Genomic DNA, 25,370 nt, shown 5'->3' with positions numbered 1-25,370 from the left:
TTCGCGCGGTCCGCTCGAGGCTCGAGCGGAGGCTTCAAAATTGTGTGATTCATATAGGCTTCACGCTCGAGCGGAAGTTCCCACACTCGAGCGTCGAATCACACCTTCTAGTACTTTTTCAGGCGAAACAGAGATGCTGTGAGCTTGCAATCCCCGCTCGAGCGTCACTTTCCCCGCTTGAGCGGGACTACCAAAATTGGAAAATCTGGAAAACTTGATCCTCTTACAACCTCGGTTTTGATCCATGAAAATTGACAAATGCACGATTCGGGTTGGATTTGCATCTAATAAACTCATAGTCTCACTGAAATAAAAGATGCGAAAACAAATACAACTGAAAGGAGTTTTGTCAAATGGGGTTGCCAAGAATAAAACCTAACACAGAGAAATCGAACATAGAATCCATATGCACCAAGACTTTTTCTTCCACCCATGGTACCTAATGCAGAGACCCTAGAAGCCACGGGCTGAAAAGCAGTCAACATTAAAATCATCTCCTACCATGCAATATCACAGAAAGGTTGTATTGAATCAAGAGGCCCACAGAAATTAAATTCTTACTTGTGGTTCAGGTTCTAGTGCTCAATTTGATAAAAGTGAGATTTCCATCACACAAAAATTCAGAGTAGATGGGAATTTCTACTCATATAGCAGCCGTAGGGTCACCGATATAAGTTAGAGTGTAGGATCAGATTGATCCGGTTTTAGAGAAAATAAGGAATCGAACCATAAGAACTGGTTTTTGAAAAAATAGAAGTGTAATTGAACTATTAAACTATAAAATCAGATAAAAATCGAATCATAGAAACTGGTTTGATTCGGTTCGGTTTCACGGTTCTAGAGTATATTAATTTTACCATGATGGTTAGTGTTCAAATCTTATAATAGATCTTTTATATTTTAATTTTTACATATAAAATATAAACAAATATGTCGTGGGGTTGAATTTTTGGGCTTTTTGGTGACGACCCCTTAATAACACAACAAACTACCCAAAAAAAAAAAAAAAAAAAAACAACAACAACAACAACAAAAAATTACATTGATAGTCCATTTTAAACTTTCTATTATTTTGGTCCTTGTCATTTTAATTAGCTAAATTTTAATCATTAATCTTAAATTTTGTGTCTATTTAGTCTAATTGATAATATCAATTAGGGATTTTGAAAGAAAATGGTCACTAAATTTGTGTAGGCTAACTCACTAAGTCGAACAATTTATAATTTTTTCTAGAAAAACATGACACACGATACTTATGTGCGCATTTTTCATAAAAAAATATTAAAAAATTGAAATTAATTAGATTAAATTGAGACAAAATCATAAATTTCGAATTAAAATCGAGCCAATTGAAATTACAGAGATCAAAATGATACAACTATCAAAGAATAAGAATTACCAGTGTAATTTACCCAAAAAAATAATAATAAAAGAAGGTCCCACGCCTTTGGCTCTATAAATACGTATACTTGGCTCTCCATTGGTGTATAGAAGTTGATCAGCTCCATTTCCCATCATAATAATATTCTATTTTTTACACGAAATGGAGCAAACGAATCCAACTTTTCTCAGTTGTCTACTTAGTACATCTATACTTTGTTTCATTTTCTATTCCATGAACCCTCTTGAATTGATTACCACCGCCAATGGCAACCCCAGCTTATTTCTCACCAACGAGACAGACCATCAGGCTCTGCTTGCAATCAAGGATTTGATACAAGGAGATCCTCTAGATGCCTTAAGCTCATGGAATCATTCAATTCACTTTTGCAATTGGCAAGGAAACTTATGTGGTCGTCGACATCAACGCGTCACAATTCTAAACCTGTCATCTCTCGCATTGGTGGGCTCTGTATCTCCTCAAATTGGGAACCTCACCTTCCTTATGACGATTGATCTACGTAACAACAGCTTTCACGGCAAAATCCCACAAGAACTTGGCAAGTTGTTTCGTCTGCAATACCTTCGGCTTTTGAAAAACTCTTTCCAAGTTGAATTTACCGCCAATTTGACTCATTGTTTAGACTTGAGGGTTATCGACATGTGTTATAACAATCTAGGAGGTAAAATTCTACACAGCTAGGTTCCTTGTCCAATCTCTCCACCTTGAATCTTGCAGCCAATCATCTCACTGGAATTATCCCACTTTCAATTGGGAACCTTTCCAATCTACGTGTGCTTTCTTTAGTGTACAGTAATCTAGAGGGAAGCATCCCCACCCAACTTGGGCAGCTTTACAAGTTGGAGCTTCTTCAGCTGTCGATAAATAAATTGTCCGGTATGGTTCCTAGTTCGCTTTACAACATCTCATCAATCTATTTATTCTCTATCGCTTACAACCAATTGCATGGAATTCTACCACCAGATTTATGCTTGACCCTTCCAAATTTACTAGGATTTTATGTTGATTCCAATCAATTCTATGGCCAAATTCCATCGTCAATAGCCAATGCTACAAGACTCGTGTAAATTGATATTGGCAACAATTCTTTTATTGGGTCCATGTCTAAAAGTCTGTGAACACTTGATGCTTTAAAAGGTTTAGCTGCTTCTGACAATTCACTTGGAACAAGTCAAGGTAATGAATTAATGAGCCTCCTCACTTTTTTATCCAATTGTTCCAATCTACAACTTCTAGATTTGGCTAGAAATCATTTTAAAGGTTTGTTACCCCATTCTATTGCAAATCTCTCCAGCAAGATCACTTGGTTCAATCTACAAGACAACTATATATCTGGAAGCATACCTCTTGGTATTGGGAACCTTGTAAATTTGCTATACCTCTTACTCAGTGATAACATGCTTACTGGTAGGATTCCAAATTCCGTTGGAAAACTCTCAATGTTGGAAATCTTCATGCTTGACAAAAATAACATCTCTGGAGAGATTCCATCGTCTATTAGAAACCTGAGTAGGCTTGGTACACTTGACCTATCAACAAATACGATTGAGGGAAGCATTCCTATTTCTTTAGGCAATTGTACCAATCTACAACAAATTCATCTTGATTACAATCATCTCACGGGAGCAATACCTTATCAAATCTTTGGTCTGTCTTCTCTCATTAATCTATCCTTTAGTCAAAATTACTTAACAGGACTACTACTACAAGAAGTGGGTAGCTTGAAAAATCTAGATGGACTATATGTTTCAAAAAATAAAATATTTGGAGAAATCCCCGCTACTCTCGGCAATTGTGAAGTTTTAGAATTCCTCTACATCGATGGTAACCTTTTCAAAGGTACAATTCCGACGGCCTTCAGAAAATTGAAAGGTATTCAAGAACTAGATGTTTCTAGGAACAACTTGTCTGGACAGATTCCAAGGTTTCTCGGGGAGTTTCGGTTCTTTCAATATCTCAATCTTTCCTATAATATGTTTGATGGTGAAGTTCCGAATGGAGGAGTTTTCACAAACATTAGTGCCTTCTCAATTGTTGGAAATAGTAAGCTATGCGGAGGAATTAAACTGTTGCAATTGCCTACCTGCCCAATGCAAGTCCTAAATGAAAGGAAACGACCTTTCAACCATAGAGTAACAGTTCTAATAGCTACTCTCACTATTGTTCTGTTATCATTGTGCATCTTAGCTTTTATTTACCAAAACAAATGGTCAAGACAGGAAATCAAATTAGCCTCGCCTTCACAAAACAAATATTTGCAAATATCTTTTGGAGAACTTTTTCAAGCAACAAATGGGTTCTCTGCATCCAACTTAATTAGTGGGGAAGATATGGTTCTGTTTATAAAGGGATTCTTAACTCCGATGAACAAACTGCTGCTGTGAAGGTGCTCAAACTACACGAACGTGGAGCAAACAAGAGTTTTGTTACAGAATGTGAAGCATTGAAGAACATTCGCCATCGAAATCTTGTCAAGATAATTACAGCTTGCACAAGCATTGATTTTAAAGGCAACAACTTCAAGGCTTTGGTCTTCGAGTTCATGGAAAATGGGAGCTTAGAAAATTGGTTACACCCAAGTCTTTTAGAGCAACATGAACCTAAGAACTTGAACTTTGTTCAAAGGCTAAACATTGCCATTGATGTTGCATGTGCATTGGATTATCTTCCCCATCATTGTGAAATGGCTTTTATTCATTGTGATTTAAAGCCAAGTAATATTCTTCTTGACGGTGATTTGTGTGCCCATGTGAGTGATTTTGGCTTGGCAAAGATTTTTTTAGCAACCAATGGAATTTCTATTCATCAGCAATCAAGTTCAATTGGGATTAGAGGAACAATTGGCTATGTTGCCCCAGGTAATTATTTATTGCTTCGTACATTGAAATTGATTAGGAAATATTATTTAGTTACATTATACTTTTATCTTGCGGCGAACTAAAAAACCAATTATGAGATTATATAGAAATTAAGCCATGTTTTAGAGATGACTTTCCTTGACTTTGCCTTATTGTTTGTATAGCTACCACAACAAATTAAATCAACCATTGTCCTACCCCTATGGTATTTGAAAGTAGATTTTAACCCTTGAGATAATTTCATCTTTTGAAATGTTGAACTCTTTTATTTTTCAGCAAAAGATATACAACTTACTAGTTCAACAATCATACCAAAAGTAAAAATTTTGGACATTTTTTTTTTTTATTATTTCATATTGCATGCAAAGTATGGTATGGGTGTGGAGGTATCAATGCAAGGTGATATGTACAGTTATGGAGTGTTACTACTAGAAATGTTCACTGGAAAAAGACCAACTAATAACATGTTTACGGGCAATGTAAACCTCCATAGCTATGTACAAATGTGTCTTCCGGAGCAAGTAATGCAGATCGTTGATCCCCAAATCATATTGGAAATGGAAGAAGAGCCAAGTAGGAGCACGCAAAGTAGTACAACCAACATTTCTAAACTAGAGGCTTGCCTAGTACCAGTCTTTCAAATTGGAGTTTCATGTTCTGCTAAAATGCCGAGTGAAAGAATGAGTGTGAAAGATGTTCTCAAAGAACTACACAAGATTAGAAATGTATTTCTTGGGGTTAGGGGACAAAGGCATTAGGATGGAAGAAGAAATGATTCTTAACTAAAGTCGAATCTATAGGTTATTTTGATGTTATAGGATTTTCTTTCCCTCACTTTTCTTCTCCCCCTTCTTTTCTTTTCTGAATTTGTAATTGTTAAGCTAGGAAAGGCATGAAAGTGGTTGTACTTGTGGCATTGCCATCAAATATTTATAACTAGTTAAGGTTTCTATATGTTTATATGTATGCCTGCTCTATCTAGTTTTGTCGTAGTTTCATTTTTTGGTTTATGCTCTCTAGTAGTTTTATTGTACATAAGGGAGCTTGGCTCAAAACAAAAAATTGAGGCCATAGAAGTTAAAAGAGAAAAACGAAAACAAAAAAAAGATTTAGCTCATAATATGATGGATTATGAAGTTATCATACATCAAATACTAACCAATATCACTCATATAAATTATTGAGCAACGGGAAAAATGTTTCATTTATGATGATTTCACTCTCATCATATATTAATCTAATACTTAATCTAACGGTGTAATGGTATCAGTGACATATTAGTTAGATGCAAAACTAATACTTAATCAATGTATCTAGCTAATGGGAAATATGAATAATCTTTATTGCGAGGAAAACAAAAATTTACTAGTAGAAAGTGTTAAAAAAATAAAAAACACAATGCTAGCAACAATCTTTTAGTCTATAACCTACCTATAAAAGTCGGAAAATCTGCCTCTAACATCAGTGTGTCTAACCCAGGTGAAATGGAAAATTCACCCTTGTTGAAGATTGCTGAGCAAGATCTCCATCAGTTGGGTCTTCTCCAGCAAGCTGTTCATCACCTCTTCCTGCATGTGTTGCTGCAGCTTTCCACTCAGACTTCTTGCACAAGTTCTACTATTTTAAGAGGTGTAAACTGTTGCCTTGTTGCAAATTACTCTGAGTTTGGTCCAAGAAACAAAAGAGGCATGACCTTCCTCAACTTCCATATTCCAGTAGCTGTGAATTCCATTTCTTAATTCCATTGTCCTATGTTTGCTTCACTGAAAATTGTTTTCAGATGTTTGTTTATGAGCTTGGTTAGTGCCGACATTGAATTGAATTTGTTTTTTGTTCAAATTATTGTTCATGCATTTCTACTTTGGTTTGAAGTTCTTATTAGTATCTGCAAATGAGTCCCTTATTGCTACTTGTGCCTCAACATTTTAAGTTTCAGTTGAAATTGTTGTTTTTAAATAAGTAGTCAGTAGTTGATGTTGAAGCACCATTAACAAGAATAGGAAGACAATAGTTTTTTAACAAAAGAAGAGAAAACATTAGCTCATCTGATCTTAATACAATTATCTGCCTTTGTTCAAGTGAGCATTCAGTAAAACAAAATAGTAATTTGCCCGAGATATTGAAAATTCCTTGTTTTGGTTTTGTTGGTTGCTTGGAGTTTGTTTCAATATAATTTGAATTAGTTTTCTTTGTGTTTTAATAAAATTTGAATTACCAAAAAAAAAATTAAAAAATTGAATGTTTGTAACTTTGTAAATGCATCAAGTTGTGTTTAGTCTTGTGTGGATGCAACACAACTTAACTTTAGACGAGTTCAATTCCAAAGTGTTCTTTAGAGTTTGTTTTGTGCCAATTCAAATGGGTTGCAATTTTTTTTCTTTTCTTTTTCAATTTACCTTTTTTGTATTGCTAATGATATTAAACTTAGTTCAATTTACCTTTTAAGCATAATTTTAGTTGGATTTTCACTGTGAATGAAAAGATTAGAGAAGCCATTGTTCCTCAAGTAATCTTTTCAAAGATTTTAATTCTGGTGAGAGAGGTGAATTTCAAATCTTTTAATCTTAGTTGTTTTCCTCATGCATGCAATATCTAATTGTCATGATCTTAGGTGACATTTTTGAGGTAGTTTGGATGTTTTGCAATCTTACTTGGACTGCTTTTATAGTGAAATAGTAAATGTTAGCAATTCAAAACTCTTTCAATGCCAACAGTAAACAGTCCTTCCAAAAGATTTTTAGTAGAACAACAAAGTTAACCCTGAAGTCAATTTAGGATCTAAATCTGCCCAGATATGGAGAACTCTTAGTAAAATGAAACTTCTTTCGTTTTATAGCCGCGTAGTTGATACCAAATGATATGAATATTGCAAATTACATTTTTTGTTTTCAAGAATATTTTCAAACTCTTCCATTTTCATCATTAGAAACACAAATTCTTGTATTACAGGTTTGCATAATTATAGTGAATTCTCCAAGGCACTGAATCAAGAAAGGCAACATAAGTGTCAATAAGGCCATATTTGTTGACTGTAGTCATAGCTAGAATACTGAATATGGAGCACATTGATCCCAAACTTGACTCATTAGCACCAAGAAACCATCCTTCTGCATGAACCAAGCTACTTAAGCTTGGGATTGGCGGTGAACACGTATACGCTATATGCGTACAGCTTGGAATTCATTTTCTACATACTCTTGGCAGTGGCTCCTGAATTTAGTTTTCAATCTCATGAAACCCTCTTCCATCAATTGTTACAGATCTTCAATTCAGGGAAAAGCCTTTTGCTTTCTCTTATCCCCCTCTGGTATGTACCTCATTTGTTTCTCTTAATTTAGTATCATTAACTTAATTTCTTAATCCATTTTTGCATCAATAAATGGAATATCTGTTAGTGTTTAAATTTTTTTTGTTTCCTCTCCAGCTGAGACGCAACAATTACATTCTTTAGTTAGGTTTTGGAGAGAGTGATTCTCAAGTTCGTTGACTCAATTGATGGAAGCATGCCAGCTATTCACTAAAATTACTATAAGAGCATTCCTTATGTTTCTTTTTTTTTTTTTTTTTCCCCTCAATTCGTTTACTTTGTTTTTGGTAGAAGTTGTTTACTACCTTATTCCGAACATGCCTTCACTACTTAATTGTTTTGTATTAGATACAAAAACTATAAAACCAAATTTGGGAAACAGATCATGTGAAGTATGGTATGGAGAGAAGATATTCACATCTCATTTTGCATTCTTATGTGTCTGCAGATATATGTGCATAGCAAAATCATGATAATTGATGATTGTATATCCTTGATAGGATCAGCTAATATAAATGATAGGAGTTTACTTGGATCAAGATATTCTGAGGTATCAACTTAAACTTTTGGATCCTTCTACATTAATGTTTTCTATTCTTTGGCTAGCTGTTTTAAATTGCAGAACCAGATACAATGTGATTTATCTAATAGTTGATTGCATAATGGAACTCATTTATTTTTCATTACCCTTTCTTTCAGAAACTATAAACATGAGCTCTGTATTGAAGGTGGGGCAAAAAATTTCTGTGCGAATTTGTAGGTTTTTTTGGGGAAAAAATAATGATTGGTTCTTAATATATAGTCTGCAAGTTTGAAAATTTTGCATATGTGGATTCTCTTTGTTCCTTTTTGTTTTGAAAAAAAAATAATAATTGTGAAATGAGCCATTGATGCTCTTTGCATAATGATTGGAGAGGCAATCAGAAGAGTGGTGGAATCATCTGATCTACAGATTATAAGATTAGATAGATTTTCGTGATAACTTTCTTATTTTTTAGTTCTTTTGGTGCGTCTGCATTGTATGAGTATTACCTTTTTTTGGTTCAAACGAGAACAACTTTCACAGATAGATTGATAAGTCACAATTTCTCAATAACACAAGTTGTTGAACAATTCAAATTGTTTTTTACTCCTTTAAAATGTACAAATTAATAACTAAAGTAGTAGATACAACTCTTTACTTTCAGATTGTTGTTCTTAACACACGAAATTTTGTTGTTATTGCTAACTTCTTGAACCGTTTCTCCATTTAGTCACAACCAATCATATTACTGGCAACTCCAACCTCTTCTTAGCAAACTACACATCTATCATGATATGCCCTTCCATTTTAATGTACAAATCTCCTCCACCTTTTTGTAGTAGTTTCTCTTGGTTGTTAACAAAAATGCTGTTGATTCAGATTGGTGTACTTATTGAAGACAAAGAATTTGTTGATTCATGTATGGGAGGAAAGCCTTAGAAGGCAAGAAAATTTTCTTTGAGTATTCGCCTTACGCTATGGTCTGAACACCTCCCGTCTTCTTGCTGGAGAGGTTTGTACATCTACCAAAACAAATTTTTTTTCCTTTCTTGTCTTAATGACTATAGCCAAGCCACTGTTAATGAGTTGCACCTGGATACTGTATCGTGACAGAATTGATTGGAAAGATACCTCCATTTTTCATTTTCTTTTTTTAATTGACTGCTCATTAGGCTGTCATTAGGCATAATCCAAATTTCATTAGCCATTTAATAACCACCAAGAAAAAATATAAACTAAGAAAATCACTTGTCAGACTTTGTTTAACATGATAAAATATTGTTATTTGTGTTTTGAATAATTTACTCTCTTTTTTTTCTGTTAATTGTTTGATAAATTGTCTTTTTCTTAGGTTCTAAAACTTGTTTGTTCGGTCCCATGTGCTTAGTGAATAACTTGAATGATGATGACCTTCATCTGTTAGTATTGAAAGCTTGTGAAAATCAAGTCCATTGGTGCAAGTGAGTGATATAAGTCTTCATGAACCATTTCCGTCCAACAATAACAATCAAAACATGACAGGCAGTGGTTTTTCTATAAAGATTGCATTTCAGAATGTGTGTAGCGACCCCGGTCTTTTCCCATTTGATTATTGTATCCGGACTTAGGTTCCGTAGATTCTGTCATTGAATAATTGTTGTTGTTGTTGTCCCTTATTTTCTCATTTGGAATTATAGGATGTGTTGGGCAGGTTTGTTTCAGGTTGGTTGGGTTTAGAAACCAAGTGTTGCCGTCCAGAATTTTGGATCTTCGCTCGAGCGAGGAGTTTGTCGCTCGAGCGAGATGTTGTTATTGGTTCTTCGCTCGAGCCGGGGTTTGGTAGCTCGAGCGAGAGTTTGCGTCTGGTTTGGACCTGTAGCTTTGCATTCTTGGCTCGAGCGAGCTTTTCTTCGCTCGAGTGAGTTAGTTCGTTCTTCACTCGAGCAATAGTTCCTTCGCTCGAGCGTGAGTCTGGTTACAGACCTGAGGGTTTGAGTTCTTCGCTCGATCGAGTTTTCTTTCGCTCGAGCGAGCTTTTGGGTTGTTGGCTCGAGCAAGGCTTCCTTGGCTCGAGCGTAGCTTCTCTGTGTCTGGTCGCTCGAGCGACCAAGTCTTCGCTCGAGCGAGCCTGTCCAGTTTATATACGCAGCAGCGGGTTTTTAATCAGTTTTTATCATCTTTTTAGATTCCAAACCCTAAGGTCTGACTTCTCTCTCTCCCTACTCATCTTCTTTCTTAGGTTTGATCTGTTTAGAGTGTGTTTCTACCCTAGTTGCTTTATTAAAAAGATAGAGGGAGTCGAGGGCTTTCATTTAATCTGAACAATTGGCGATTTGGAGCACATTGGTATTTGGGTATTCATCTCTGTCTTCTCCATTTGGGTTGTCTTCTTCGATGTAGGGATTTCCTACTCTATTTTATAAGTTTTGTTCTAAGTTTTGGTATTTTGATAAGTTGGGGTTACTTTGATAATTTTGGGAAAACCCTAGTTGTTTAAATTAATTAATTTGTGTAATTGATTTAAGGGGATTGGGGAATTTGGTTAAATTCATGAAATTGGGAAATTTATTGCTTAAATGGTGTAGTTGGATAATGTAAATCACTCGCCCATTGGATTGTTGTTATATTTATTTCCAGTCTAGAAATAACTGTTTTGGGCTATCGGTGGAGGATAGTCGTGATTGTTGTAGACATTGCATGTGGATTAGGAATAACTGAAACTAATCACATTGGTTAAGTCATTAATTTTGACTATTGCATTGATACAGAAAATACGTGTATTGATTAAGCATTGCATTTGCATACATTGTTTTGTGTGGGAGGAGATAGGGGATGTACTCCACGGTTTAGGGGAAGATAGGGGATGGACCTCTAAACTGGATTTTGTTTGGGAGGAGATAGGGGATGGACTCCATTAGCATTACTTTTATGTGTGCTTATTTATATAGAAGTGTTTTTGTTGATACAGCACTAAAATGTGTATCAATCTGGAAGTATGAAGTGTTTTGATTTGAGCTTGAGTCTCATTTGTTTGTTGATATTGGAAGAATGTGAATATGATATATATAATTCACTGTTGTAAGTTTGGCCAGGTTCTGAGCCATGTTGATAAAGTTGGAAAGTAAAACGTGTCTTAGACAATAGTGTCATGAGACTGTAAAATGAAGTAATTGATTATCTTGGTTAACCATCTGTTGAATTCTATTGCTTTATTCATTGCTTATATGTGGTTTAGTATATTTCTAATGGGCTGTGGCTCACCCTTTATGGGAACATCATTTTCAGGTTCAGGTGATAAACTACCTCCAAGGACTTAGCTTGGGAGGGTTTGGCTTCTGGATTTGAAGAAGACTATCTTTAGTTAGTTGTCTTTATTTCTTAGTACATGTAAACATTCAAGCCTAGGGCTCTTCTTGTATTGAGTTAGAACTCATATTTTTGTATACAAGTGTTGGCTTGGAAGGATGTAAGCCTGTAGGGCATTTTATTCGATGTTGCATGTAATGCGTTTATTTGGTAATACTCTGATGAATGTATTAATAAATAGTTTTCTTTAAAGAATGCATGTCAATGATATATATATATATATGATGGGTTATTTTGAGGGCGTGACAACTTGGTATCAGAGCGTACCTGGTTTGAATACTTTGGGTATGTGGGAAGTGATTAGTATTACATTGGGTTCGTTTCGTTTGATAGAGACTTAGTGTAATGTTATATGCTTATGTGATAACATGTTTATGTGATGATGTGGGTATGGAATGTAATTTCTAGGATGTTGATTGGACCCTTGAGTTTCTTGTAGTCTTGTTGGAAAGGCACTTGATCACTGCTGCTTCCATCCGAAAATATAGTAACGCATTGGGACTATCATTATCCAGGAATGAAATTCGTAGGTGCTTATGTGATTATGTGCTTACGTGGAATGAATTATTTTTGTCCAATGCATTAAGACGTGAGTGTTTAGCTTCGACACATTTATTAATGTGCTAATGTCTTTGTTTCCTTTATTAGGATGTCAGGACGAGGACGAGGACGCGGTAGGCGTGGTAGGCCGGGTAGGCAGGAGGTGCCTGTGCCAGAGGAGATTCCGGTAGTTCAGGAGGGAATTGGCCAGGCCAATGTGGCCGAGCCAATAGGCCAGCAGGCTATGGGCGCTCTAGCCCGAGAGATAGCAGGGGCATTCAGGGAGTCAGTAGGCATTCTCAGAGCTGAGAATCAAGCTCAGGTTGTTGTTGCGGATGCAGGACCTTCCTTTCCAAAAAGGGAGTTCTTCCGGTCTAACCCGGATGAATTTGTGGGTGATCCTAAAGAGCCGCTTAAGGAAGATGAATGGCTCGAACAGACAACGAAGATGTTTGAGATGCTTGGCATCGAAGACGAGGGGTTGAAAGTGACCTTGGCATCTTTTCAGTTGAAGGGGGATGCAAGTCAGTGGTGGAAGTTCACTAAGGGTCGTACAGGAGCTACATGGGAGGCTTTTGTGAATGCTTTCCAGGAGAAGTTCTTATCTCCAGCAGTCAGGGAGAAGCTGAGAGATCAGTTTTGTCAGCTTAAACAATCGAGTTCTTCAGTAGCCGAGTTTGAGGCTGCATTTACTAGCTTGTCCAGGTTTGCACCTGAGTTGGTGGCGTCTGAGGAACGCCGTTGTATTGAGTTTGAGAAGAAGTTGAGGCGTGGCCTCAAGCTGCGGGTTGGAGGAACTATGATTCGGGATTATGGGCGCATGGTTGATGCTGCAGCCCATATGGAGATCATGATGCAGGAGGAGAAGGAAGGGCAGAAGGGCTTCAAGAGGAGTCAGGATGGTCAGAGTGATGGCAGGAGACAGAAGGGTTTTAATTCTCAGCAGTCTTAGAGTAGTTTTTCTAGATTGACTTTTCCTGTGCCGAGTGCTAGTTCGGGGAAAGGCAGTCAGGGAGACATTACCTGTTTCAAGTGTGGCCAGCTGGGCCACAAGTCTCCAGTTTGTCCTCAGAGGGGAGGAGTGCAGAGAGCAGCATCATCTTCGGCTCGATCTCAGAGCCAGAGTCAGGGTAGAGGCCAGCCACTCTCGTGTTATCAGTGTGGTCAGCCAGGGCATATGAAGCGGTATTGCCCGCAGTTGGGTGGCACATCTGGTGCATCTGGTTTGAGGCCGATTCAGGGTCAGCAGCCAGCTCAGTCGGGTCAGGCCTCGAGGGCAAATCAGGGGGCTTCATCGTCCCAGTCAGTACAGCAATCTTATGCTCCTAGGGGTGAGTAGGTTGATCAGAGGTCGTCTGGGCGCGTGTACGCTGTTACCGCGCAGGATCTTGTGCCAGCACCATCAGTTGTGAGAGGTACCTTCTTGTTTTGCAACTCGGTTGCTAATGTTTTGATTGATACGGGTGCATCCCATTCCTTTGTGTCTGCTGCATTTGCATCTGTTTTGGAGTTGGAGTTAGCACAGTTAGCATCTCCTATATGTGTAGTGTCACCTCTTGGGGGTGAATTGATTTTGAAACAAGGTGTTAGGGGTTGTGATATAGAGGTTGATTACCATAGAATCCCATTTTCCTTTGTAGTTATGCCTATGAGAGGTTTCGATGTTATTTTGGGTATGGACTGGTTATCGTCATACCGGGCAGTTATTGATTGCTACCGCCAGAGGGTCACTTGTTGTACCGTGAGCGGGGAGTATTTTCATTTTCTGGGGGACCGGGTTGGTAATGTGTTGCCACCGGGGTATGTTCCGTGAGGACGGAGTGAGCTTAGTGGTCTACTTGCTAACCTTTCGATTAGTGAGGATGATGAGTCTCAGATTGTGTTGCCAAGGGTGGTTTGTGAGTACTCGGACGTCTTTCCCGAGGATCTTGTTGGTTTACCACCGCATTGAGAGATTGAATTCTCTATTGACCTAGTGCCCGGCACGGCGCCGATTTCTATGGCACCTTATCGTTTTGCCCCAGCCGAGTTAGTTGAGTTAAAGATACAACTCCAGGAGTTGCTAGATAAGGGCTTTATACGTCCTAGTGTTTCTCCGTGGGGAGCACCGGCCCTCTTTGTCAAAAAGAAAGGTGGTGCTTTGAGACTTTGCATAGATTACCGGAAGTTAAATCGGGCTACAGTTAAGAATAAGTACCCTATGCCTTGTATAGATGATCTGTTCGATCAGTTGAAGGGTTCCCGTTGTTTCTCGAAGATAGACTTGAGATCGGGTTATCATCAGTTAAGAGTCAGGGAGGAGGATATTCCGAAGACGGCATTCCGTATGCGGTATGGCCACTATGAGTTTCTGGTGATGCCATTTGGGCTCACCAATGCACCGGCAGTTTTTATGGATTTAATGAACCGGATATTCCGGGAATTTTTAGATCGTTTTGTAGTCGTCTTCGTGGACGACATCCTTATCTATTCACCTTCTGAGGAGAAGCACAAGGAACACTTGAGAGTGGTGCTTGAGTTACTTGGAGCCCATAAGCTTTATGCTAAGTTTGGAAAGTGTGAGTTCTGGCTAGAAGAGGTCAAGTTCTTAGGCCATGTAGTTTCTGGGGAAGGAGTGGCTGTTGATACATCCAAAACTGAGGCAGTGCAAGATTGGGCACAGCCTAAGAGTGTGTTTGAGATCCGCAGTTTTCTGGGGTTAGCTGGGTATTACCGTCGGTTTGTGAAAGATTTCTCCAGATTAGCGTCGCCTTTGACTAGGTTGACCCGGAAGGGAGTCAAATTTGTATGGAGTGAGACTTGTGAAAAGTCGTTCCAGGAGTTGAAAGTTAGACTGACCACCGCTCCAGTCTTGATTATTCCAGAGAGAGGGTTGGGTTATGCAGTCTATTGTGACGCCTCACGAGAGGGTCTGGGTTGTGTATTAATGCAAGAAGGGAAAGTAGTTGCCTATGGTTCACGTCAGTTGAAAATTCACGAGCAGAATTACCCTACGCATGATCTAGAGTTAGCAGCTGTGATATTTGCTTTGAAGATTTGGAGGCATTATCTTTATGGTGAGAGATTTGAGGTATTCTTGGATCATAAGAGTCTGAAATATTTGTTTACATAGAAAGACATGAACTTGAGGCAGAGGAGGTGGATGGAGTTCATAGAGGATTATGATTTCGAATTGCATTATCATCCGGGAAAGGCCAATGTGGTGGCCGATGCCCTTAGCAGAAAACCTGTTGGTGTCATAGCCAGTATAGCCATCCGAGAATGGGAGATGTTGGGTGCACTTGGGGAGTTTGATTTACTTTTGGGCGAATCCGTTGAGGCTGCGGCCTTGTTTTCTGTTGTTGCACAGCCTACACTTGTGACTCGAGTGTTAGAGGCTCAGAGGGGTGATCTGGAGGTAGAATCGCTTCGTGAGAAGATTTCCGGTGGGAAGGTTGAGAAGGGTTTGACGGTGTATCCCGACCTGAGTGTGAGATACCGAGACTGTCTGTTTGTGCCAGAGTCTTGTCGAGAGGAGGTACTCCGAGTTTTTCATCATTCACGCCTTGCGGTGCATCCGGGAGGCACTAAGATGTATCGGGATTTGGGTCGCCAGTTCTGGTGGCGGGGTATGAAGAGAGATGTGGCAGCTTTCGTGTCTAGGTGCCTTACTTGTCAGCAAGTGAAGGCCGAGCATCAGAGGCCAGCGGGTTTGTTACAACCCTTGCCTATTGCCGAGTGGAAGTGGGAGCATGTCACTATGGACTTCGTTGTAGGCCTTCCGAGGACTCAACGGGGTAGTGACGCCATTTGGGTGGTTGTGGACCGGTTGACTAAATCGGCGCACTTCATTGCTATGCGCGTGAGAGATTCGATAGACCATCTTGCCGACTTGTATATTCGAGACATAGTGAGATTGCACGGGGTTCCAGTGACGATCGTCTCAGATAGAGATCCTCGTTTTACTGCCAGATTGTGGCAGAGTTTGCAGAGTGCCTTAGGCACTAAGTTGACCTTTAGCACGGCTTATCACCCACAGACGGACGGGCAGTCCGAGCGTACTATTCAGATCCTTGAGGATATGCTTCGGGGTTGTGTTCTAGACTTTAGTGGGTCGTGGGAGAGGCACTTGCCGTTGGTGGAGTTTGCCTACAACAACAGTTTCCAGTCTAGTATCGGTATGGCACCATTTGAGGCCTTGTATGGCCGACCGTGTAGATCTCCTGTTTGTTGGGCTGAGGTGGGTGATGCACCTCTGTTGGGTCCGGAGTTGGTGAGGGAAACGACGGAGAAAGTTGAGCTTATCCGTAAGAGGCTTGTTACAGCACAGAGTCGTCAGAAATCTTATGCAGACCGTAGGAGGAGACCTTTAGTGTTTGAGGTGGGTGATCATGTCTTTCTGAAGATATCACCTAGGCGGGGTTTGATGAGGTTTGGGAAGAGCGGGAAGTTGTCCCCTCGATTTATTGGTCCTTTTGAGATCCTTGAGAGGATTGGCGAGGCTGCATATCGTTTAGCTTTGCCACCGCAGTTGTCCGGAGTGCATGACGTGTTTCATGTGAGTATGCTTCGGAAGTATGAGCCGGACCCATCACATGTGTTGGATTGGACTGATTTAGTGGTTGACGAAGATGTCTCGTATGAGGAGAGACCGGTTCGGGTCTTGGATAGGCGGGATCAAGTTTTGCGAGGCAAAACCATCCCTTTGGTGAAAGTTTTGTGGAAACATCACGGAGTGGAGGAAGCCACTTGGGAACGTGAATTGGAAGTCCGCCAGAAATATCCGGACATATTTGTTGATTTGTAATCTTATAACTAGATTCTGTTATATTGTTAAACTTAAGAGCTTTATATATGTCTTAAGTTGTAAAACATTGAGTTTGTATTGGTAAATGGGTGTATCTTGAAACTTGCTTCATTATAGAAGTTTAGTGTAACATTGCATCTGTTGAGTACATTGTTGATTGTGTGGTATATATCATGCGATTGAATATGATATGGGAATTGCTAACATTGGAAGGAATAATGCATAATAATGATACAGGCTGAAATATATGTTGTTTTATATATGTTGTGAGATGCCTCTTGATAAAGAGATGAAGTGACCAGTATTGGGTCAAGTTGTTTATTATTGTTATATAATATCATTGGGAATTGAGAAAAATCTGTTTTTAAAAAACTTAAGCTTAATTTCGGGGATGAAATTCTTTGAAGGGGGGGAGGTTATAGCGACCCCGGTCTTTTCCCATTTGATTATTGTATCCGGACTTAAGTTCCGTAGATTCTGTCATTGAATAATTGTTGTTGTTGTTGTCCCTTATTTTCTCATTTGGAATTATAGGATGTGTTGGGCAGGTTTGTTTCAGGTTGGTTGGGTTTAGAAACCAGGTGTTGCTGTCCAGAATTTTGGATCTTCGCTCGAGCGAGGAGTTTGTCGCTCGAGCGAGATGTTGTTATTGGTTCTTCGCTCGAGCCGGGGTTTGGTAGCTCAAGCGAGAGTTTGCGTCTGGTTTGGACCTGTAGCTTTGCATTCTTGGCTCGAGCGAGCTTTTCTTCGCTCGAGCGAGTTAGTTCGTTCTTCGCTCGAGCAATAGTTCCTTCGCTCGAGCGTGAGTCTGGTTACAGACCTGAGGGTTTGAGTTCTTCGCTCGATCGAGTTTTCTTTCGCTCGAGTGAGCTTTTGGGTTGTTGGCTCGAGCAAGGCTTCCTTGGCTCGAGCGTAGCTTCTCTGTGTCTAGTCGCTCGAGCGACCAAGTCTTCGCTCGAGCGAGCCTGTCCAGTTTTTATACGTAGCAGCGGGTTTTTAATCAGTTTTTATCATCTTTTTAGATTCCAAACCCTAAGGTCCGACTTCACTCTCTCCCTACTCATCTTCTTTCTTAGGTTTGATCTGTTTAGAGTGTGTTTCTACCCTAGTTGCTTTATTAAAAAGATAGAGGGAGTCGAGGGCTTTCATTTAATCTGAACAATTGGCGATTTTGAGCACATTGGTATTTGGGTATTCATCTCTGTCTTCTCCATTTGGGTTGTCTTCTTCGAGGTAGGGATTTCCTACTCCATTTTATAAGTTTTATTCTAAGTTTTGGTATTTTGATAAGTTGGGGTTACTTTGATAATTTTGGGAAAACCCTAGTTGTTTAAATTAATTAATTTGTGTAATTGATTTAAGGGGATTGGGGAATTTGGTTAAATTCATGAAATTGGGAAATTTATTGCTTAAATGGTGTAGTTGGATAATGTAAATCACTCGCCCATTGGATTGTTGTTATATTTATTTCCAGTCTAGAAATAACTGTTTTGGGCTATCGGTGGAGGATAGTCGTGATTGTTGTAGACATTGCATGTGGATTAGGAATAACTGAAACTAATCACATTGGTTAAGTCATTAATTTTGACTATTGCATTGATACAGAAAATACGTGTATTGATTGAGCATTGCATTTGCATACATTGTTTTGTGTGGGAGGAGATAGGGGATGTACTCCACGGTTTAGGGGAAGATAGGGGATGGACCTCTAAACTGGATTTTGTTTGGGAGGAGATAGGGGATGGACTCCATTAGCATCACTTTTATGTGTGCTTATTTATATAGAAGTGTTTTTGTTGATACAGCACTAAAATGTGTATCAATCTGGAAGTATGAAGTGTTTTGATTTGAGCTTGAGTCTCATTTGTTTGTTGATATTGGAAGAATGTGAATATGATATATATAATTCACTGTTGTAAGTTTGGCCAGGTTCTGAGCCATGTTGATAAAGTTGGAAAGTAAAACGTGTCTTAGACAATAGTGTCATGAGACTGTAAAATGAAGTAATTGATTATCTTGGTTAACCATCTGTTGAATTCTATTGCTTTATTCATTGCTTATATGTGGTTTAGTATATTTCTACTGGGCAGTGGCTCACCCTTTATGGGAACATCATTTTCAGGTTCAGGTGATAAACTACCTCCAAGGACTTAGCTTGGGAGGGTTTGGCTTCTGAATTTGAAGAAGACTACCTTTAGTTAATTGTCTTTATTTCTTAGTACATGTAAACATTCAAGCCTAGGGCTCTTCTTGTATTGAGTTAGAACTCATATTTTTGTATCCAAGTGTTGGCTTGGAAGGATGTAAGCCTGTAGGGCATTTTATTCGATGTTACATGTAATGCGTTTATTTAGTAATACTCTGATGAATGTATTAATAAATAGTTTTCTTTAAAGAAAGCATGTCAATGATATATATATATATATATATATGATGGGTTATTTTGAGGGCGTGACAAAAGAAAATGTCTCAAATCCCATAATAATAGATCAACGTGATTGCAACTAGCAGGTTCCAATCAAAACTAGGTTTATAATCCACACCTTTAAGTGATAAGAAATAAAATCAATAACTTTAGAATGAATTTTTTTAGTTAACTGTTGTCTCTCTCTTTTTTTTTTTGGCAGTCATCCATCAAAAGGTCAAACCTACTTCAGATAAAATGAATGAATGACCTAGCTATTGGATCTTCTAGTTTAACCCATCCGTTGAGGTCTATTATAGTAAAGATTGAGAAAATAAAGAAATATTAAAAATAGAATCAATACAATAAGATAGAAAATGCGACTTTCAAGTGATGGCGAATTTGGAGTGGAGCTGGGCTTTGGCTCAAAAGCAACAAGCAATGGATTAAGCAACTTGCGCGAAACTTGAGTTCTCGATAAAGGGCGGTGTTTTTGTATGTCAATTAACATACAAAATTTACCAATTAAGACTATATTTTTGTTTGTTGGGTATTTTTATTCACTTTATGTTTTGCAATTATTGTTTTCCAGTCCTATGAAGAACCATGGTGTCCATTGATAACCCAACTCGTTAGTCTTTGTGCTTTCAATCATCCCCAGATGTTGTCAAGGTAATCTTTTCCAGTGCTTGATTTTCAATAGATCTATAGATCTGTTTCCTAATTTAATTATGTCTACCTGGAATTGTATGCTAAATTAGTGGTATTTCTGTTTGCCTCTATTAGTAATTTTTTTATAAAAAAAAAACTATTAGTAATATGTCATATAGAAATTTGGACTACATGGATAGATGTTAGATCGCAATGGTTTGTGCCAATTATATTGGGCATGTACCATTGAAATGCTACCTGATTCTTTTCAAGAAATAGTCGCCTCTATGCTTGTACTTCTTCCTATTTTATGATGCTTTTAGTGGTTTAGGTTTTAGCTGCATGTCCACAAGCACATGCTAATAAAAAGAGGTGGTCGCAAGCCATACATAGGCCCATTACTCACAAGAGCTGCCTATAGGAGATTTGAAGAATTCTAGACCGTAAGGGTTTGAAGAATTCTTCCATACTAATTTACTAGCTTACTGAATGAGTATACCTTTCTAATTTGCAAATCTTCATGATACAGGGAATTCATGACCAGTGGAACATAACCATACGTGTAACCTTTGACAAAGTATTGGCTGGATGCAAGAAGGGAAAAAAAACTATTTAACTAATTCACAAAGTATTTTCTTTTTTTCTAGGACAAGAAGGGACTGATTTGATTTTTGGTTCCCAATTTCATTAAATGTAAAATGTGATTATAATTATTCAATAGAAAAGAAGAAACAGTGGGTATTTTGTGTTGGGGATTTTTTTGAAAACAATCATTTCAATTTTGTTTTCTTATTATTTCTACCAACAATAATGCGACCCCCATGCATGTAGCAGGTGGGGGTCCAACTAGTATAATAAAAAGTCCCAATCTGCATGTTAGTATAACAATAGTAACACAACGAAAACACATAATGCAACTACATCAGAAAATAGAATATTATGGATCCACCAAGCGATCTTCAATCTGCTACACCACCAATGGGCTCCCTTTGTCGATTGAAAGGGAAATGAGGGGTCTCTTCTCTGTCTCTCTCTTTGTTCTGTGTTTTTTTTTTTTTTAGACTTAATCAAAACGACGTGATTTTGATTTCTCTTAATTTCAGCCATTGGATAGAACTATAGAGAGATCACTCTAGAGAAGGAACTCTGGAGGATCTGAACTCCCATATGGGAGGTATGTGACCACTTTGGTGGAGAAATGAGACAACATGATCATGGATTCATGTGTAAAATGGGTATACACAATCACGTTGTGTACTTGTATATTCATGTGGAAATTGCAATGTTTTCAAAAAAAAAAAAAATTAAATCAATGATAAATTTTATCAAGTTTAATAATTAAAATGATAAACATTTTCATGAATTGTAAATATTTTATGAAGGCACCATTGATTTATAATTTTCCCATAATTTTTTTGCCTCTTTCTACCTAATTCCAAAAACTTCATGCAAACGAACCGAATTGTTCATAAATAGCTCATGGTTGGTTCGTCCTGGTGATGGTAATTCTAAGAGGTGTTAATATATAGCGATCCCGGGTTTTTCCCTTTTTGTGCAGTATTCTGGACTCGGTTCCGTGGATGTCTGTCGTTGTATATGTTGTATTTCCATCCTTTAATTCTTTATATTTGAGTTTTAGGATGTGTTGGGCAGGTTTGTAACAAGTTGGGTGTGTTTTGAAAAAAATGGTTGCTACCCAGTTTTTGGTGTCTTCGCTCGAGCGAGGCTTTTGTCGCTCGAGCGAGATCTGTGTTTTAGTTCTTTTGCTCAAGCCAGGGTTCTTTCGCTCGAGCGTGTGTCTGTGTCTAGTTTGGACCTGAAGGTTGTGTTTCTTGGCTCGAGCGAGCTTTCCTTCGCTCGAGCGAGTGAGCTATATGTTTTGGGTTTCTTCGCTCGAGGGAGCTTTTCTTCGCTCGAGCGTGCTTCTGGGTTGCAGACCTGAAGCTTCGCGTTGTTGGCTCGAGCGAGGTTTCTTTGTGTCTGGTCGCTCGAGCGATCACTCCTTCGCTCAAGCGAGGATTGAATATATCAGATCGCACTAGCAGTCTTGTCTTTCACTTTTTGATCTCCTTTTCTTCTCAAACCCTAGATCGGCTGTCTCTCTCTCTATAATACATCTCCTCTCTATAAATACCCTTTGGTTCTTGGGTGTGTCTACTCTAATCCCTTTGTAAAGAATGTGGAGCTTGGTGTGGGCTATGTTTTGATCCGAAAATCATTGAGTTTGAAGCATCTTGAGTTTTCTTCATCTTCTCCATTGGGTCTCTTCATTTGAGGTAGGGATACCGTACTCCTTCTTATAAGTTTTGACATAGATTTTAGTTATTTTGTATAAATGGTGAGAATTTTGGGAAAGTTAGAGTTTGATTTAAAGTTATATAAAAAGGGAGTTTTAGATTGTTAAGCTCCATGTGTATGTGAGACCTTGGAAAATGAAATTATTGTTGTTGAATTGATGAAAATGAGCCTTAGGGCCAAAGTTGGGGAAAAGGGGGAAAAGCCCTAAATGAATGTGAATAATTAATTTATATAATTAATTTGGGAAAAATACGAGAATGTGACATTGAGATGAAAATCATGAAATTGGGAAGTTGTGGGATTTAATGGAGTAGTTGGATTAGTAAATCACTCACCTAAGAATTTGTTGATAATTTATCTGTTTGATGAATCTATTATCTGTTTAGAAATAACTGCTTGGGCTATCGATGGAGGATAGTCTTGATTGTTGTAGACACTGTATGTTAATTAGGGAAAACTGAAACTAATCAAATGGTTAAGTCATTGAATATGACGATTGAATTAACACATTGAAGATGTGCCTGGATTGATCATTGTATGTGATAACTGTTTAAATACATTGTACATGTATCTTGTTTGGGAGGAGATACGGGATGTACTCCATGGTTTGGGAGGAGATAAGGGATGTACTCTCAAACCTGCTTGGGAACTCCATTGATAACTAAGTTGGCCGGAGTGTCTAGGCTGAAAGTTCTGAAATCTAAATCACGTTTGCATAACGTAGATAATTGAGGTATTGAAGTGTTTTAATATGAGTTGTAGTCTCATTTGAATTGTGGATAATGGAAGTGTTTTAATATGAGTTGTAGTCCCACTTAATAGTTTGGCTAGATAATGAGCCATGTTTATGAATGTGAATTCGTTAAGTAAAGGAAAGTGGAATGAAACATGGATGTATTCGTTATGGAACTGGAAAGTGTTGTAGATTGGTTTACAAGTGTTAACCGTTTATCGAATGCTAATGTTTTAGTTATTTCTCATACTTGGTTTAGTATATCTCTACTGGGCTTTGGCTCACCCTTTGTGGGACATCATTTTCAGGTGCAGGTGACATGCCACCTCCAAGGACGTAGCTTGGGAGGCTTAGAGGCTGAAAGATCTTTTGTTATTTTCTTTTGTGCATTACATGTAAATCAAGCCAAGGGCTTATTTTGTATAAAGAGTTAGAACTCTTCTTTTGTTGGACCCAAGTGCTGACTTGGAAAGTTATAAGTCCATAGAGCATTTACTTTTGTTGTCAACATGTAATACTTTCTATAAGAATACTCTGATGTATGATGAATGTATGATTTATGGGTTTATTATGAGGGCGTTACAACTTGGTATCAGAGCGTACCGTGTTTGAATGCATTGGGTACGTGGGAAGTGGTTAATACCACAATGGGTTTGTCTCGTTTGTTAGAGACTTATGTATGATGTTATGTGTTTAATTGATAACATGCTTATGTGACTATATGGGTATGGAATTTAGTTTCTAGGATGTTGATTGGACCCTTGGGTTTCTGGGAGTCCTGTTGGAAAAGCACTTGATCAATGTTGTTTCTAACCGGAACTCTAGCAACGCCACGGGAGTGTCATTATCCGGAAATGAAATTCGTAAGTGCTTATGTGATTATGTGCTTACGTGGAATGAATTACTGTTGTCCAAAGTATTAGGACGCGAGTGAAATAGCTTCGACAGATTTGTGAATGTGCTAATGTTCTCGTTACCTTTATTAGGATGTCAGGACGAGGACGTGGTGGTTGGCGAGGTAGGCCAAGGAGGCAGGAGATGCCTATACCGGATGAAATTTCGGGGCAGCAGGAGGGTGTTGGCCAGGCCAATGTGGTCGAGCCAGTAGGTCCGCAGGCCACGAGCACCTTAGCCCGTGAGATGGCAGGAGCGTTGAGGGAATCCATGGATATTCTCTGAGCTGAGAATCAAGTCCAAGCCCATGTTGCTGAGGCAGGGCCTTCTTTCTTGAAAAGGGAGTTTTTCCGGTCTAATCCGGATGAGTTTCTAAGGGATCCTAAAGAGCCATTTAAGGCTAATGAGTGGCTTGAGCAGATGACGAAGACGTTTAAGATGCTTGGCATCGAAGACGGAGGCTTGAGAGTGACCTTGGCGTCCTTCCAGCTAAAAGGAGACGCGGGTCAGTGGTGGAAGTTTGTTCGAGGTCGTATTGGAGGGTGTAACAAGCCCGCGGGGGGGCCTCGCCACAGCTCGGACTCGACTTTCGTCAGTCACGGTTCTAAGTCTGAACCAAAGAGTCCAAATCCGGCAAATCGTTTTGAGAAAACTGATTTTTGAAAGAAGTGCCAAACATGGACTGCTTTGCCAGATACAGAGTCGCCACCTAAATATTTTATTTTGGGAAATTTAGGAAACCCTGACTCAGTGCCAAAAGGCCACGTGTCCGTCATCACCAAAGTTGCCTCGGCTCGGGAACTTGGGTACGATTGAGGAAGGTCACTTCGTGAGCACCCCCGCTCGCCCGGTCATAGACCGGCCTCTACTAACCATGATATCTATTTTTGAAAACATTGTATGTTCTTATTCCGGTTATTAGCCTAGGTTACTATGTGATGCGCACAGCATACAAGTATAGACTGGATCGCCTGAATTGGAACAAAACATTTCATTTTTGCTTTTGAAAATGGTTTGCTACCCGCAGGTAGGCTTGAAACATTTGATGATTTATTCCAATTCAGATAACTCAACCTTCACCCACAGGCATTCAGGCAGTTATATCATATAAGCACATAGCCTCATGGTAAGCATGCTATTATGGCATTCACTCACACGCATGCAAGGATGCTAAAGCATAAAGCTTACCGAGTACTCCAAGCCAAAACAGAAACTTCATTAGAAATCATGCATGATCCTAAGTATACAGAAATGCCTAATGCAACACATACAAAAATGCAACTATAGCAGGCTCGGCTATTCTAAGATGGCATATGAGATGCTAAAACTATCATGTATTCAATTTGGAATTGAAAATACAATGCAGCTAGTATGATGCGCCGAGCCCGGTGCATGCAAAACAGATGAATGAATGCAAACATGCTATCATACTGTATGCTAATTGAAATATGCCCTAATCTAACCATCATAAGCGGATAAATAAAAGGGAGAAATACGTGGGGTTGGAAGACATACATCACACTCACACACACTTATTACAGTTGTGCCCTCGCGCAGAGGGTCCAAATAAATATACAGTCCGAATATTACAGTCCCGAATGAAAGAATATTACAGTCCGAAAAATATAC

At 38.7% G+C, this 25,370-nt stretch overlaps 1 protein-coding gene across 1 annotated transcript; it reads left to right on the top strand.

Moving 5' to 3' along the window:
* Positions 1 to 1,615: 1,615 nt before the first annotated feature.
* Positions 1,616 to 5,999, top strand: LOC145802762 (uncharacterized). The gene is made up of 5 exons (XM_082895536.1): positions 1,616 to 2,063; positions 2,120 to 2,278; positions 2,540 to 3,564; positions 3,723 to 4,260; positions 5,740 to 5,999. The coding sequence occupies exons 1-5, from the start codon at positions 1,616 to 1,618 to the stop codon at positions 5,997 to 5,999; spliced, it is 2,430 nt and encodes an 809-aa protein (XP_082751662.1).
* The last annotated feature ends 19,371 nt before the right edge of the window (positions 6,000 to 25,370 follow it).

This window comes from Camellia sinensis, chromosome 11 (genome assembly GCF_055761805.1).
Source record: "Camellia sinensis isolate YWXY chromosome 11, ASM5576180v1, whole genome shotgun sequence".
In the NCBI taxonomy this organism is placed as follows: domain Eukaryota; kingdom Viridiplantae; phylum Streptophyta; class Magnoliopsida; order Ericales; family Theaceae; genus Camellia; species Camellia sinensis.
This window is presented reverse-complemented; position numbering and strand designations above follow the sequence as displayed.